This window comes from Sus scrofa, chromosome 12 (genome assembly GCF_054392235.1).
Source record: "Sus scrofa isolate SSC_HxYL_T2T_F1_AM1 chromosome 12, Sscrofa_HxYL_maternal_Yorkshire_Landrace_v2.0, whole genome shotgun sequence".
NCBI lineage: Eukaryota > Metazoa > Chordata > Mammalia > Artiodactyla > Suidae > Sus > Sus scrofa.
Genome location: NC_139394.1, coordinates 20,167,781 through 20,184,802, shown reverse-complemented (window position 1 = coordinate 20,184,802; position 17,022 = coordinate 20,167,781). Strand labels below are relative to the sequence as shown.

Below are 17,022 nucleotides of genomic sequence, written 5' to 3'. Positions count from 1 at the left end.
CATCTTGGGATCTCCAGAAATGCACACGTTTGGAATAGACTACCCGCCCGCCCGGACCAGGGCAAGGACCAGAGTCTATACACAGGAAAGGACTTGCCCCGGCTTCATTCACCTGTTTCTTCAACGCTTAGTACACTAAATGCCGGATGCACAGCAGGCGATCAATAAATTTTGGGCCAGTATTAAATCCCAAGGGAAGGCCCGCCCAGGGTGACGTCCGAAAGCTGTACGTCTGAGCCCCGCCCACACGTTCCTCCAGGCTTGCAACCTGCGCGCCGTTGCCATGGCAGCAGGGGGCGCGGCTGACGTGCAGCGGAGTTTCCTGGAAGATGGCGGCCGTCGAAGCGGCTGCTGAGCCGGTAACGGGGGTGGCGGCCGTTGGCCCAAGAGCGAAGGACGAAGAGGAGGAGGAAGAGGAGTCGCTGTCGCCATGCGAGGCGGTGCGCTGGGCGCCAGTGGGGGCGGTGGCGGAGGCCGGACCCGGAGCGGCTGCGTTCTCCGAAGAGGTGGCGGCCGAGGAGCCCTGCGCGGCCACGGGCTCCGCGCCCGACTCCCCGGACCGGACGCTGCGGCGGCTGCGGGCCGAGCGGCGGCGGCTGGACTCGGCGCTGCTCGCTCTGTCCTCCCATTTTGCTCAGGTGCAGTTCCGCCTGCGGCAGGTGGTGCGTGGGGCGCCTGCGGAGCAGCAGCGACTCCTCCGCGAGCTCGAGGACTTCGCCTTCCGCGGCTGCCCTCATGTCCTGGGTTACGGGGGCAGCGAGGACCCCTCCAGTGATGATGCCGACGGGCTGCTGGGGGACCGGCCACGGTTGCGGGGCGAGGACCAGGTGAACAGCTAGGGCTGGACCCGGAGGGATATGGGAATTGAGGGCTGGGTGGGTGACGCGGAGTGGGGTAGCAGTGGTGAGAAGCTGGCTTGTCTAGGTGGGTATGCGCGTCCCAGAAGAGGAGACCAGGCAGATGTTAGGGGCCTGCTGAAAAACAAGAGGAATGAGAGGGCTGGGAAGTTGATGAGAGATGTCCACCAAAGGTGTGGAAAGAGGTACAAGTGTGATGACTTGAGAGGCAGAAGAGCGGTAAGCGAGGAGAGTATTCAAAGGGCAACAGAGCAGCCCACTGAAACAGTGCTGCTTCCACTCATCTTGGGGTCGCTTCATCAAGTACCTAAGTCCTGAGTCCGTTTGCTGATATAGTACCCCGACCCTGGGGATTGAGAAAATTGGCTAGTAAAGAGCAAGCGAATTGAAATCCATGGAAATTTAGGTCTGCTCCCTGTTCTCGCATAACTGGAATCTAGAGAATGCCTTTAATCTTCAGACCCTTGACTGGGTGAAAACTTTGGTGAACAACAAGGTCTCTCATTAACTGAAAGAAACACAACTCCTGATTATATGAATTTCTTAGTGCTGGTATTTTAAAACTCCTTGCCCATCCTACTTAATAACTAGATTTTCTAAATGAAGCCCCTTTGGTAACCATGACAAGATGCATTCAATTAACCTACACTATGTACCGAGAGTTTGTATGACTTACCAAGAGAATGTTTCCTTACAGTCTTTGAACCTCTGGAAGGACACAGTTGTAGATAGTTTGTTGGAGGAGACTTGCTATCTTTTCTCCACCTTTCTGTTCTTCAGGTTACAGCCCACATGTGGCTTTCTTCCCACTTAAATTGGTTTTAACCTAGTAGACTTATCAGCAGCAGATATTGACTTATTTTAATCTAAAGTGTTTTCACTGCAGTCCCGTGTTTACTGTTCCACCCTTCTCTCTGACTACTCAGAGCTCCTTGCACAGGTCCTCAGATTGCCAGGCTTTTTTTCTTTTCTTTTTTTTTGGCTTTTTAGGGTTGCACCCATGGCACATGGAGGTTCCCAGCCACTGGCCACATCCACAGCAACGCCAGATCCAAGCTGCGTCTGCGACCTATACCACAGCTCAGGGCAACGCCAGATCCTTAACCCACTGATCGAGGCCAGGGGTCAAACCTGCGTCCTCATGGATACTAGTCAGATTTCATTTCTGCTGAGCCACAATGGGAACTCCCAGATTGCCAGACTTTTAAAGAACAGATGGGATAGAAAGAACTTTTGTGGTTGGCCCCTGTTCAGGAGTGAGAAGCACCAGAGTTTCTTTGTGGAGTTGGTCCTCTTTTGAATGGTCATTTTTACTTTTGGAAACAGAGTACAACTTAAAAAAAATAATTAGTTTAGGGCTCAAACACTTAATAAGCAGCTGTAATCTTGTATGTGTATATTGTATTGACACGTGAACAGGTAGTGCCAAGTGGGGACATGTTTGAACCAAATGACTGCTTACCAATTCCAGTTTTTGTGGGTTTTTTGACCAGCATTTTCTCTTGCTTCATACTGGAAATTATTTCTGTTATTCCCTGCCTTGCACCAGAGCTCATTGTTAACTTGTTTGCCTGCCCGCCAGTGAACAGCCTACCCAGTAATTACCACAGCAAGTGACCCCATTCAGCAGACACACTCAGGAAAATGGAATCAGGATCTATGCCTGGTTTCTTTCGTCTTTGGCTTTGTAATGTTGGGATGGGATACAATGAAAACAAAAACAGGAGTTTCCTGGTGACCCACTGGTTAAGGACCCTGCAGTGCTACTGCTATGGCTCAGGTCACTGCTGTGACACAGGTTTGATCCCTGGCCTGAGAACTTGCACAATGTCTCAGGTGTGGTCCCCTCAAAAAAGAAGGCAAGAAGACAAAAGCAGAGTGTCCCTAGTTCTTTCCCTTTGGGCTGGTTAGACAACTTTCTCTATGAGATTTCATTATTTGGGATGTGTCATTCTAGACCTGACTGAATTCAGTAACATATAGAAAATGTGTACTGGGAACTTATCCTGTGCCAGATACCACTGGGCCTTGGGGGTACAATTAACGCCTTTGTTGAGTTCTCCTGTGGCACAACAGGTTAAAGATCCGGAGCTGTCACTGCAGTGGCTTGAGTTGCTGTTGTGGTGCATGTTCAGTCCCTGGCCCAGGAACTTCCACATGGCACAGGCGAGGCCAAAAAAAAAAAAAAAGCCTTTGCCCTTAAGGAGTTCATAGACTTGGGGAGACAGGATCCTAAACAAATCATTATGATGTGACATGAGCTAGAGTAGAAGTGTGTACAAAGTACAGGGGAAGCAAAGGGTTTTGCCTAGGAAAATCTCCAAGAATAGTGATGCCTTCACTAAGTAGGGGAGAAGAAGCAGGCTTCTAAGAAAAAAGTGCAACACTTGGAGAGATTTATCCCCTGAGAGAGGGTTTTTCTTTTTCTTTTTCTTTTTTTTTTTTTCCTCATATTGAGCAAAGCTAGAGTAAAGGGATTGCTTTTTAAATAGCTGAACAAAAAGTTAATGTGTTGTTTTTCATATGTTCTCTTTCATACCTTACCTCTGGAGGCCTTGGTAAGTACCATTTCAAGGTTAAATTCAATATCCTCTAGACATCTAGTTTGAAGTGCAGCCTTACGTCTACAAGTAATTTGCTGGTTTTACTTTTTTTTTTTTTTTTTTTTTTTTTTTTGGTTTTGATAAGAAAGGCAAGGAAAAACCAGTTTGTTTTTTTTTTTTGTCTTTTGTTGTTGTTGCTATTTCTTGGGCCGCTCCCGCGGCATATGGAGGTTCCCAGGCTAGGGGTTGAATCGGAGCTGTAGCCACCAGCCTACGCCAGAGCCACAGCAACGCAGGATCCGAGCCGGAGCTGTGTCTGCAACCTACACCACAGCTCACGGCAACGCTGGATCGTTAACCCACTGAGCAAGGGCAGGGACCGAACCCGCAACCTCATGGTTCCTAGTCGGATTCGTTAACCACTGCGCACTGCGCCACGACGGGAACTCCGGAAAAACCAGTTTTTGAGAATACGTTGGTAAGACTTTACCTCTCCAAACGGTTTTGAATCATTTCAATGCAGAAACTGCTTAGTGCTTAACGGTAAGAAAAGGAGTCAGGGAACCTTACCTGACTTTTTTTTTTTTTTTTTTTTTTTTTCTTTTTTCTTTTTTTAACATCGTTACCTTCCCACCCCTGTTAGTTGGCTTTGGATTTTTTTTCACTGTGCCGGGCACCTGTGTTTGGTATTTGCAATATATTGGAGATTTGAACCTTAAGAAAACTGGTTATGAGTTATAAAGTCTTTTTCTGCACCCTTACCTCCAGATTCTCTTGTGAAACGTGGCTGCAGAAAGTTTTCAGGAGTTGTTCTGTGGTAATTGGCTACGGAGGATTGGCATGTTTAATTCCTGGGAGGCAGTCTTGGCGAAGATAAATTGTGTCAATCCTACCTAGACCTTTGAGGAGGGGAAAGCGGTCTTAACAAAAGGCCCTATTGTATTCATGTCCTATTTCTAATGAAAGACAAATACTTTCTTAAAGAAAACACACATTTAATAAATTGCCCTGGGAGCTCCCATTGTGGCTCAGCAGGTTAAGAACCTGGCTAGTGTCCTTGAGGATTCGGTTTTGATCCTTAGCCTCAATCAGTGGGTTAAGGATCCAGCCTTGCTGCAAGCTGTGACGTAGATCTCAGTTGCAGCTTAGATCTGGAGTTGCTGTGTCTGTGGTGTGGGCCAGCAGCTGCAGCTCCGATGCAGTCCTAGCCTGGGAACTTCCGTATCCGAAGGTGCAGCCCTAGTTAGAAAAAAATAAATAAATACATTGCCCTGGATGAAATAATTATTCTTATTTTTGAAAATGTCTCATGACTTTTGTATTCATTTGGGTTATTTGGAAACCTTTTATACTTTACTGGTTATTATTGGCTTAAGAGGATTCTTTTTATTTTATTGAAGTGTAGCTGATTTACAGTGTTGTGTTAATTTTTAATGTACAGCAGAGTGATTCACTTATACACATGTGGCTTAAGAGGATTTTTTTTTTTTTTTTTTTGGTCTTTTTAGGGCTGCACCCAAGGCATATGGAGGTTCCCAGACTAGGGGTCGAATCAGAGCTGCAACTGTTGGCCTACGCCAGAGCCACAGCAACACGGGACCCAAGCCATGTCTGTGACCTACACCACAGCTCACAGCAACACCATATTCTCAACCCACCGAGCAAGGCCAGGGGTCAAATCTGTGGCCTCGTGGAGGCTAGTCAGATTTGTTTCTGCTGAGCCACGATGGGAACTCCCTTAAGAGGATTCTTAATGTGTCCTGACTTGTTCTTTTCCTGTAAAATGGACCTAAATATTTTCCTATTTTAGAGTGAGCAGGAGAAACGGGAACGGCTGGCAACCCAAAGGGAGAAGCAGAAGGAACTGATCCTGCAGCTCAAAACCCAACTAGACGACCTGGAAACGTTTGCCTATCAAGAGGGCAGTTATGACTCCCTGCCACAGTCCGTGGTCTTGGAAAGACAGCGGGTGAGCAGACTCCAGAGTTGGCCTCCACCATGGCCTCAGGTTACCTTGTCCCTTCCAGCGTTCACAGGACAGCCTTGCCCAGCTTGCTCACCCTCGGCCTTACTGCTGGCCCTAATCAAAGGGAAAGTTTGCTGCTACCTGCTGCCAGTCTTTATTCACACAGGCCAAAGCTTTATAATATGATGATTGAGGAGTTTGGGCTGTGGCGCAATGGGTTAATGATCCAACTAGTCTCTTTGGAGGCACAGGTTCGATCCCTGGCCCAGCACAGTGGGTTAAGAATCCAGCATTGCTGCAGCCCTGGCTCATATTCAATCCTAGGAACTTCCATATGCCAAGGGTGTGGTTGAAAAAGAAAATGATGTCTTTTTTTTTTTTTTTGGTGGGGCAGTTACTATATTAATAATATACAATCATTTCTTTCCTTTGTTCATTAAAACTGTTCTACTTGGGCACTTCATACAGTGTAAACTGGTTTTTCCTCCAGCACCAGTTGACAAGTATTCCAAGAATCCAGACTTTAATGCTGTATTTATTAAAGCAGAACCTGGGCAGACAGGTAGATCTGCTGGTCAGAATACAGCTATCGCTCCACATGTTTGTCTCTCCCTGTGATGTGGCTGTTAACCCAGCAGGGCTAGATTTATATTGTCTGGTTTTCAAATTGTCCCTCGTGGTGTCGCTAGCATAGTTTAGCTGTAACCTACCTGGATGTTTTGTAGAGCCTTTCCTTTAGTTGCCTAGAGTAGGGCAGGAATGGATGAGAAGGACTGGAAACTAAGGGAAATCAGCATTTATTCTCTTGGAGGCCTTGAGGAGAGCTAACTGTGGCCTTTTATTTAGAGATCATCAGCCACTTTGGGCTTTTTTGTTTTTTTTCGGGGGGCTGCACCTGTGGCATATGGAGGTTCCCAGGCTAGGGGTCAGATTGGAGCTGCAGCTGCTGGTCTACACAACAGCCACAGCAACACAGGATCCCAGCCACGTCTGCGACCTATACCACAGCTCACGGCAACGCTGGACCCTTAACCCACTGAACAAAGCCAGGGATCACACCCACATCCTCATGGATATTAGTCAGGTTCATTACCACTGAGCCACAACGAGAACTCCTCATCAGCCACTTTGGATCATTCACACTGTTGTTCTCCTGAGTGAAAGTTGCCTGGCCTGGTAGAAAATTTGCATTGACAAGAGCCATCCATCAGAGAGGAACCAGGGGTCCTTGTTACTATAAGAGAAGTAAAGGGTCTGTGCCCTCACCTTGATCAGCAGTTGCAACATTTTTCTCAAGTGTATCGTTGATTTCCATTTAAGGTAGCAGGCAGCGTTCTGGTAAAGATTCCCCTTCTTCCTAACCCTCTCTCCTTGAAAATTCCAAAGGGTGTGCTCATGGCTTGTGGTCTTGACAGGTGATCATAGATGAGTTAATAAAGAAACTGGACATGAATCTGAATGAGGACCTCAGTTCACTGTCCACTGAGGAGCTTCGGCAGCGTGTGGATGCAGCTGTGGCTCAAATCGTCAACCCAGCCCGAGTGAAGGAACAGTTGGTTGAACAGCTGAAAACTCAGATCCGAGACCTGGAAATGTTCATCAACTTCATCCAAGGTCAGAGGAGGGGATGGGAAAAGAAAGGTGGCCAGGTGTCATCATCATCATATGTATTCTGACTACTAACACCTAAGGGTGCCAGTCCTTAACGTTCAGTTTAAGAGCTTCGATCACTCAGTAAGGGAGCCAGCATGGTGGAGTGGAAAGAACATGGATTTTAGAACCAGGGGGTTGAAATCTCAGCCCTGGAGTTCAGGATCCAGTGGATTAAGCATCCAGCGTTGTCGCTCCAGTGGCTCAGGCCACTGCTGTGGCACAGGTTCAGTCCCTGGCCTGGGAATGTCCACGTGCTGTGGGCATGGCCATAAATAAATAAATAAATAAATACAAATTTTTAAAAATCTCAGCCCTGCCATTTACCAGCTTTGTGTCCTTGGGCAAGTTCCTAACCTCTTTAGTCTCACTCTTCTCCTCCATAAAATGATGATTCATGCTTTCTTCACTCAGTAAATTCTTTTTTTTTGACAGGGGGTGGGGGTACACCCTGGCATATGGAAGTTTCCAGGCTAGGGGTCAAATCAGAGCTACAGCTGCCGGCCTACGCCACAGCCACACCCATATCTGAACCACAGGCCACATCTGCGACCTACACTGCAGCTTGTGGCAATATAGGTCTTTTCTTTCTTTCTCTCTTTTCTTTTTTTCTTTTTTTCTTTTTTTTTGCTTTTTAGAGCCACACCCACAGCATATCGAGGTTCCCATGCTAGGGGTCCAGTCAGAGCTACAGCTGCAGGTCTATACCACAGCTACAGCAACGCAGGATCTGAGCCACGTCTGCTACCTACACCACAGCTCATGGCAATGCCAGATCCTTTACCCAGTGAGCAAGGCCAGGGATCGACCCGAATCCTCATGGATGCTAGTCAGATTCGTTAACCACTGAGCCATGATGGGAACTCCTGGATCTTTCCTTCTTTTTTTTTTTTCTGTCTTTTTAGGGCTGCACCTGCTGCATCTGGAGGTTCCCAGGCTAGGGATCAAATCAGAGCTACAGCCGCCAGCCTATACCACAGCCAGAGCAATGCCAGATCCAAGCCATGTCTTTGACCTATACCACGGTTCACGGCAATGCCGGATCCTTAACCCACTCAGCAATGCCAGGGATCGAACCCACAACCTCATGGTTCTTAGATTCATTTCTCCTGCACCGCAACGGGAACTCCTCCAGCATAGATCTTTAACCCACTGAGTGAGGTCAGGGATCAAACCTGAGTCCTCATGGATACTAATTGAGTTTGTTACCACCGAGCTACAGCAGGAACTCGCAGTAAATATTTATTGAGTGAGATACTATATGCCAGTCACTGTTCCACACAATTAAATAAGATACCATTGTGAAAGTCTTGGCACGTGGTAAGCTCTAGTAAATAGTATTTCTCCTTTAAAAATCCGCCATAAAGAAGCGAAATAAGTGTCTCCTCTTTTGTAACTTCTGATTACAGATGAAGTAGGAAGCCCATTACAGACAGAGAGCGGACACTGTGAGTGCAAGGCCAGTGGGAAGACAGGAAATGGTTCCACCAGAACTGGCAGCAGCAGACTCCCTCCAGGAAACAGCAAAAGTAAGTACAGCTTCCAGAATGAACAAACCTATAGAGACAGGAAGTAGATTAGTGGTTGCCTAGGGCTCGGGAGTTGGGGAGAAGTGGGGATTGGGGAATGCCAACAGTTCATGGTCTCCCTTGGAAATAATGGCTGCACAATTCTGTGACTATACTAAAAACCGCTGAATTACACACTTACTGAGTAAATTGAATGTGACGTGAATTGTTTCTCAAAATAGTTGTTATTAACCAAAAATGTACATCCAGGAGTTCCTGCAGTGGTTTAAGGATAACCTCTGCAGCTGCTTAGGTCACTGCAGAGGAAAGGGCTTGATCCTTGGCCCAGCACTGTGGGTTGAGGATCTGACATTGCCACAGCTGTGGTATAGGTTGCAGCTGCGGCTCAGATTCAATCCCTGGCCTGGGAACTTCCATATGCCACAGGTGCAGCAAAAAAAAAACTTAAGTCCAGCAACATCCTCAGTGGCTCTCGGCTTCATGTGGGAGCCATACTGTAGCTCAGAAGCAAGACTGGATCTCAGCTCGTGACTCCTTGGCTGTCCCTCTGACCACTGTGGCCTCTCACTGATGAGTCATTATGTTTTCTGTGCAGCGAAGGCAGAAGATGTGAAGCGAGTTCGGGAGACAGGGCTGCACCTGATGCGGCGAGCACTGGCGGTGCTCCAGATCTTTGCTGTTAGCCAGTTTGGTTGTGCCACGGGCCAGATCCCACAGACCCTGTGGCCGAGGGGACAGGCTGACAGGGACTACACTCCCTTACTGAAGAGGCTGGAGGCGTCCGTAGACAGGGTGAAGCAGCTAGCCCTGAAGCACCAGCCGCACGACCACGTCATCAGTTCCGCCAGCCTCCAGGACCTCTCTCTGGGAGGCAAGGATGAGCTGACCATGGCTGTGCGCAAGGAGCTGACTGTGGCTGTGAGGGACCTGCTGGCCCATGGACTGTACGCCTCGTCCCCAGGGATGAGCCTCGTCATGGCCCCCATTGCCTGTCTGCTGCCGGCCTTCTCCTCAGCCCCCGAGGCCATGCACCCCTGGGAGCTCTTTGTAAAGTACTACCACGCCAAGAACGGCCGTGCTTACGTGGAGTCCCCAGCCCGGAAGCTTTCGCAGTCCTTCGCCCTGCCTGTCATGGGAGGCACCGTGGTGACGCCCAAGCAGAGCCTGCTGACAGCCATCCACGTGGTGCTGACGGAGCATGACCCTTTTAAGCGCAGTGCAGACTCCGAGTTGAAGGCCTTGGTGTGCATGGCCCTGAATGAGCAGCGTCTCGTGTCCTGGGTGAACCTCATCTGCAAGTCAGGGTCGCTCATCGAGCCGCACTACCAGCCCTGGAGCTACATGGCACACACTGGCTTTGAGAGTGCCCTCAACCTGCTCAGCCGCCTCAGCAGCCTCAAGTTCAGCCTCCCTGTAGACCTGGCTGTGCGCCAGCTCAAGAACATCAAAGATGCCTTTTGATGAGAATGCCCTGGCCCCAGACCTGCACCGTGCTCAAGAGGGGTCGATGGTTACTCTTCTAGGACAAGAGCAAGGACTAGGAGGAGGGGCTAAAGACACTGTCCCTGGCCGAGTGAAGTCTGTTTTCCCCATCACCTTAGCATCTCTGAACGATATGCCGAGACCCTCTTGTTAAATGTTCAGCCCTGGCATGTAACCACAGTGTCCACATGGGCACATAGATTTGCGCCTGTGGCAAAGAAGTCAGTCATGGCATACTCTCGTCATGCCACATCTGATTTTTAGAAAACCCGGTTGCTCTAAGCATGCTCTTTGTGGTGGTGAGTGACAGCACGAGGGAGTTGCCGGTCCTGGAAAACATTCACCCTAAGGCCCCCCTTGAAGCAGGTTTGAGGCAGCCCTGGGTCAGAATTGGAATTGCTTTTAGGAACACCGATGCCCCTTTCTTCCTGACCCAAGGTCAGGGGAGGTTGTGTATGTCCCATAGTTGCGTCTAACACTGAGGCACAACCGTGGTCAGCTCATCCTTGCCTCCCAGAGAGAGGCCCTGGAGGCTGGCGGAGCTGACTTCGTGGCCGTGTGGCTGGTGCCTTGGGGCTAGAGCAGGAGTGGGAGTCCTGTGAACAGCGTTTCTAAGGGTGTTAGCCACAAGGCGACTTTCACATGAGCCCCTTGTCACGTAGAGAGGTAAGAGCTGAAACCTGTCCTGACAAAGTGGCCCCTTTCCTCACGGCCCAGACGATGGTCTTTGGGTTTTGGAGCTGGTCCTTAATGAGGACAATCACCTCTGATACCATGTCCTCTGGCAAGTAACCTTTCCCCTGCGCTCCTCCCAGTGAGACATAGACACAGACGTCTCAGAAGGAAATGGGTTCCAGGTCTGCACCACTTGTCCAGGAGGCTGGCTGGTGGAGGCGGTCTGGAGGTACCACAGCGAGGGCAGGAACCACAGCACATCACTGGCGACAGATGGGGGCTCAGCATTTCCCTGCAAGACTGACCCTCAATTGGTCCGACTTGGTCTACTTTAGCCCTTCTTAGTTCATTTTGCTCTTCAGCTTGCATACTGCCCTGGGACTGACTGAAGATAAGCAGAGTGTATCACCTTCTGGAAAAACTAAATGAGTTCCCAGCACTACCGATTCAGCGTCACTTCATGTATTAAATTGCCAGCTGCACTTTGTGTCTGCACTATTATGTAGTGCATTTTAACTTAATTTTTTCAGTAAAATATTATTTAAGATATATTCTTGATAATTCATTAGAATTAGTCCTCCTTCGTGTGAAACAGGATAAGTGTAAAATGTGAAAAATGATTTCTGTGGTTGCTAATAAAATCATAATATTTTGTGTAGCTTCTCTGCAAAGACTCTAGAGACTGCTGGTTTTGGTGTGTAAGTCTCTCTGGGTGTTAACTACCCATCTGATCCAGATCAGTACTTCGCTGAGCAATGCCTGGCTCCTGGCCTCTCTGCCTCTTCTCTGCGCCCTGCCCTGGGTCAACTCAGCTTTGGTGGTGTTTCCCCCCACCCCCACTTGAACAAAACACTGAAAAGTGTCCTTGGCATTACCATCCTGTCTTGCCCAGGCCTGCAGTCCTATCTCCACAGCAGATCTCACCACACATGCCACTTTTGGAATTGGCATTTTTCAATTCACTTGTCTGGATACCATATGGGGGGGTGGGTGAAAAGTGCTATAGCTATATGGTATAACCCTGGATCACCCCAGTATCATTTCTTCCTTTTCTTTTCTTTCTTCCTCCCTCCCTCTTCTTTTCTCTTTTTTTGTCTCTTGGGGGCCACAGCCACAGCAATGCGGGATCCAAGCCATGTCTGGTTCCTACATCACAGCTCATGGGAACATGGATCCTTAACCCACAGAGTGAGGCCAGGAATCAAACCGGCATCCTCATGGGTACTAGTCAGGTTAGTAACCCACTGAGCTACAACAGGAACTCCATGGTGATGCATCTTTGATAAGCATCCCAAGCAATTGTGACCCACACAAAATTTTGAGGAGGGACCAGAGAAAGGACTGAGGCTGGATCAGTTAGGGAGCAGGTGAAAAAGGATAGGAAAAAAAGATTTAAAATACATGGCAAACTCAGGATTTAGGGGATTTCCCCAGTGTCTCAGCAGGTTAAGGCTCCAGTGTTGTCTCTGCTGTGGCAGTTCACTGCGGGCAAAGCCAAAAAAAATTCATAGGATTTAGTTGCTGGCTTGATTTGAAGAGTTTTAGTATGAGAGAAGAGTTCAAGACAATAAGATTTCAGGGTTTGGTTTCTATTTTCCAAGAGAGAAACCAAAAGAGGCAGAAGCAGATCAGGAGGCTGAGAGAAGACAATGGAGGTGGAAGAGGCCAGGGTCGTGTGGCGGGGTGGGAAAAGCACCAGCTTGGGAATGGGGGGACCCTGCTCTGCGCCACCAACTCTGACTTTGCTGCTCTAGAACTGTCCTCTCATCTTTGAGAGGACAGAGAAGCTGATCTCTGAGGTCCTTTCCAACTCTGAAATATCTTCCAAATGAAAGCAGAAACCATTTTCACTGACTATAGGACTCTAAGTACATAGTTAGGGTGATAAACCATTGAAACAAGGTCCTGAGAGCTGCAGGGGTAACTGGTCCCTGGAGAGCCTCAAGAAGAGAAATGATGAAACCTTGATTGTTCCCACAACTTGCCCAAGACCAATCCTATAGATTTGTCAGTGTTCAGATGAGCATAAACTGTAAGATGGTTTCTCTTTCTTTTTAACTCGGAAGACACCTAAAAAACCATCTAGTAAACCAGCTATAATGGAAAAAAATAGAAATCATTAAAGAAAATAAGTTCAGGGAGTTCCCGTTGTGGCGCAGTGGTTAACGAATCGACTAGGAACCATGAGGTTGCGGGTTCGGTCCCTGCCCTTGCTCGGTGGGTTAAGGATCCGGCGTTGCCATGAGCTGTGGTGTAGGTTGCAGACGCGGCTCGGATTCCGAGTTGCTGTGGCTCTGGCGTAGGCTGGTGGCTACAGCTCCGATTAGACCCCTAGCCTGGGAACCTCCATATGCTGTGGGAGCGGCCCAAGAAATGGCAAAAAGACAAAAAAAAAAAAGTTCATAATAACATCTGAAAAAAAAAAAAAAAACATCTAATAGAGCACAGACCATGGCTGCCAAGTGGGAGGAGGGAGGGAGTGGGATAGATTGGGAGTTTGGAGTTAGTAGATGCAAACCATTACATTTAGAATTGATAAACAGCAAAGTCTTACTGTATAGAACAGGGAACTACATCCAATCTGGGATAGACCATAATGGAAAAGAATATAAAAGAATGTAGGGAGTTCCACTGTGGCTCAGTGGTAATGAACCCTACTAATATCCATGATGATGTGGGTTTGATCCCTGACCTCGATCAGTGGGTTAAGGATCCCGTGTTGCTGAGAGTTGCAGTATAGGTCTCAGACATGGCTCACATCTGGCATGGCTATGGCACAGGCCAGCAGCTGCATCTCTGATTCAACCTCTAGTCTGGGAACTTCTATGTGCCATAGGTTTGGCCCCTAAAAAGCAAAAATAAGAGAAATGTATACAGTTTTGATCCCTGGCCTAGGAACATATGCATGCCTCAGGTATGGCCAAAAAAAAAAAAAAGGAATGTGTATATGTACATATAATTTGCTGTACAGCAGAAATTGGCACAACATTGTAAATCAACCACACTTTAATTAAAAAAAAAAGAACCATCTAAGAACACTCTTCCAGGAGTTCCCTTGTGGTGCAATTGGTTAAAAGATCCTATGTCCTCACTGCAGCAGCTTGGGTCCCTGCTGCGGTGTGGGTTCAGTCCCTGGTCGGGGAACTTTCACATGCCAGCAGGTGCGGCCAAAAAATAAATAAAATTAGGTTTTTAAAAAATAAACACTTCCAATGAGTGATGGGAATACCTAAGATGCAGAGTTGTGAGAATTAAAAAGGCAGTTGACCTACCTAAAGTGCCTAGCATCTTGCTTGACACAGAGTAGGTGCTCAGTTTGGGGACGGGGTAAACAGCATGGGCTCGGGAAGACTGCTTGAGTCTGCGTCCCCAGCTTGATCACTTACTAACTGTGCATTTGGGGCAAGTTACTTAACCTCTCTAAGCCAAAGGATCTTCAACAGGAGAATGGAGATAACAGTGCTTCATCTCCTAGTGTTGTTATGAGGATCAAAAGAGATAACATATGTAAATAAGCTGGGTCTGACACAAGGTATACAGCTGCTGGCATCACCGTAAAGTCCTTCATCTCTCTCTCCTATTCTAGTCCGTTATGTCTCTGACATCAGTAGACTTTAAATGTTGAAGGCAAGTACTCTGATTCGATTGATTTTCGTCTCTCCCTCCTTAGCCTGACAGGGCACACAGTTGGCACTATGAATGTCCCATTTCGTTCCCGACTCTTCCAAGGCAAAAAGGTAAATTTCAAACTGCGCCTCCCCCACCTCCTAGCGCCACACAAAGGAACTACTGGCAGGGGGACGGTGGACAGCTGCCTTTCGGTAAAAGCCTTCCGAGGGAGGCACAGCTCCTTTGCCCTGTCTACTGCTGCAGCTGCTAATAAAGTTTGTTTTGAATAAATAGGCTGCCAAGCCTTCCTATTCCCTTAAGAGCTTCTTCCGCCCTCAACACGGATTCGGAGCGCTACGCATGGGGCGGGAGCGAAGCCTGAGGGGCGGGACAGGAAGTGAGATCACCCTCCGCGGGGTGAAAGGTTAGCGGAAGTACTCTTTCTTCCTTTCCGCTGTATCCCCGAGTGGTCGCTGCTGGTGAGTAGAGGTTTGGGTAGGGTTTCCCAATCCGCCGCCATCCGCGGCCTGGGGGTCGACTTGGGGGTTGGTGTCGACACTTTCTGTCCCTTGGGGTCTGGCGGCTTCGTTCCGGATCCTGTCCTGCGAGCACGACCCGCAAGCGGCCTGAGCTGAGGCGACAGTGAGCGCAGCCTGAAGTTCGGGCCCACCGCTTGAACTTGCGGATTCCTGAGCGACTCCTTCTCCTTCCTCTGCAGAAATGGGCAAGTTCATGAAACCCGGGAAGGTGGTGCTGGTCCTGGCTGGTCGCTACTCCGGACGCAAAGCGGTCATCGTAAAGGTACTAGCCTGTGCGCCCTCTTATCCCGGGGATCGGTGAGGGGAGGGTAGAGGGGCTGCAGCTTGGAATTTGAGGCTTAGTTTGGAGCCTTACCCACTGAGCATTGCGAGTTAAGGGATGGAGGTGAATACATGGGAGCTTTTGAGAGAGAAAGTTGCAAAGTAAAAAGTAGGAGTTGAATGGGGCAGCAACGCATCTTGTATCCAAAGGTTTTAAGTAGCAATAATGGCCAGCGTGTTAGGTGCTGCAGCTGGCAAGGAATTGTTTCATAGTCAAAATAGTCACTTAGCATCTTCCTGGTAGGAATGATTGATACCACCCTTATTGCTATTACTCTTTGGGTATATACTACTATAGCACTTAAATGTTAGCTTTGTATGGTTTTTATAATAGTGGGTCTTAGAGACTTATGGGGTGGGGTTATTCTTTATCCACGCCCTACATCTAGCTCAGGGTGTAAATAGCAATGACGAAGTAATTCTTTTTTTTTTTTTTTTTTAAGTAATTATAAATAACAAATGTACTCCTTGCTCAATCAGAACATTGATGATGGCACCTCAGACCGACCCTACAGCCATGCTCTGGTGGCTGGAATTGATCGCTATCCCCGCAAAGTGACAGCTGCCATGGGCAAGAAGAAAATTGCCAAGAGATCAAAGATTAAGTCTTTTGTGAAAGTTTATAATTATAATCACCTCATGCCCACAAGGTGAGCATTTCAAGAATGGGAATGAAAGTGACTTTTTCTACCTTTTCCCTTTCTCTGGCCGGCTGAGTAAGGAGACACCCTTATAGCCACTCCAGTGTAGGGAGGAGACATCATCTTCAATTTGTCCCCTTGGCTGTGGTTTCCAGTTGTCTAGAGACTTGCCTGACTTGGCCAAGCTGGATCGAAAAATCTCTTCCTGTCTTGATCTAAGTGTTGAGTAAAGATTCTTCCATTTCTTTCCAGCCACAGTAAACTCAGACATAGGATCTGAATTGCCCTCTTCCACGCAAGGATAGTAGTTATTAGAGGGTAGGTACTTGTGAAAAATCAAGAATGAAGTTTTTCAGTGGCTTGACTCGATGTAAATGAATTTATTAAAATTGGGTGTTTCCAAAGAACATCATCAGGACTTTAGCAGTTTTTTGTTTTGTTTTGTTTTTCCCTTTTTGGCCGCACGTGAGGCATGCCTAAGTTCTGGGCCAGGGATCAATCCCATACCACAGCAATGACCCAAGTGCTGCAGTGACAACACTAGATCCTTAACCCACTTAGCCACAAGAAAACTTGTTGGGGGTGGGGTGTTTTTTGTCTTTTTAGGGCCACACCCACGGCATGTGGAAGTTGCCAGGCTAAGGGTCTAATCGGAGCTATAGCTGCGGACCTAGCCAGAGCCACAACAATGCTGGACCTTTAACCCACCGAACGAGGCCAGGGATTGAACCACAACCTCGTGGTTCCTAGTCGGGTTTGTTAACCACCGAGCCACTATGGGAACTCCAGCAGTTTTTGATAATAGTTCCTGTGGAGTCAACCAGTGTCCCATGGTGGGGATAGTGAGAGCTTTGGCAGCATATGGGCTGCTCCTACCTCTGCCATTGTCCCCAGGTACTCCGTGGATATCCCCTTGGACAAAACTGTTGTCAATAAGGATGTCTTCAGAGACCCTGCACTCAAACGCAAGGCCCGACGAGAGGCCAAGGTCAAGTTCGAGGAGAGGTAAGTCGGCTTTGGTGGTGAATGATGGGATATAGTTTCACTGTTCTCCGTGAAGATAATTTTGTCTTAATGTCATTCCTCACCTCACTGGTGTCCCTTTTTCCCCCCTTCTAGATACAAGACCGGCAAGAACAAATGGTTCTTCCAGAAGCTGCGGTTTTAGGTCTGTCTTATTTCGGTCATTAAAATTAAAAAAAAGAAAATA

At 48.0% G+C, this 17,022-nt stretch overlaps 2 protein-coding genes across 3 annotated transcripts; both read left to right on the top strand.

The window, feature by feature from the left end:
* Nucleotides 1-317: 317 nt before the first annotated feature.
* Nucleotides 318-11,373, top strand: RUNDC1 (RUN domain containing 1). 2 transcript variants are annotated; one of them, XM_021066967.2, is made up of 5 exons: nt 318-827; nt 5,211-5,369; nt 6,782-6,980; nt 8,426-8,545; nt 9,141-11,373. In XM_021066967.2, exons 1-5 carry the CDS (start codon nt 330-332, stop codon nt 10,004-10,006), a joined length of 1,842 nt encoding a protein of 613 aa, XP_020922626.1. In that variant the 5' UTR covers nt 318-329; the 3' UTR covers nt 10,007-11,373. The 2 variants fall into 2 exon arrangements, with proteins under 2 accessions (XP_020922626.1, XP_084840479.1); XM_084984353.1 differs by lacking the exon at nt 318-827 and adding an exon at nt 3,290-3,415.
* A 3,656-nt stretch (nt 11,374-15,029) lies between these two features.
* On the top strand, nt 15,030-17,022 carry RPL27 (ribosomal protein L27; the record flags this gene model as incomplete). The annotated part of the gene is given in 4 exon segments (NM_001097479.1): nt 15,030-15,112; nt 15,652-15,821; nt 16,707-16,817; nt 16,932-17,022. Coding segments are annotated over 4 exon segments (411 nt in total). The 3' UTR covers nt 16,981-17,022.

Bases quoted from the DNA above. Each gene is read 5' to 3' on its own strand.
- RUNDC1 (XM_021066967.2), top strand. From the start codon at position 330: ATGGCGGCCGTCGAAGCGGCTGCTGAGCCGGTAACGGGGGTGGCGGCC. The intron at 6,981-8,425 runs GTCAGAGGAGGG...TTCTGATTACAG, and splicing joins GTTCATCAACTTCATCCAAG to ATGAAGTAGGAAGCCCATTA. The intron at 8,546-9,140 runs GTAAGTACAGCT...TTTTCTGTGCAG, and splicing joins CCCTCCAGGAAACAGCAAAA to CGAAGGCAGAAGATGTGAAG.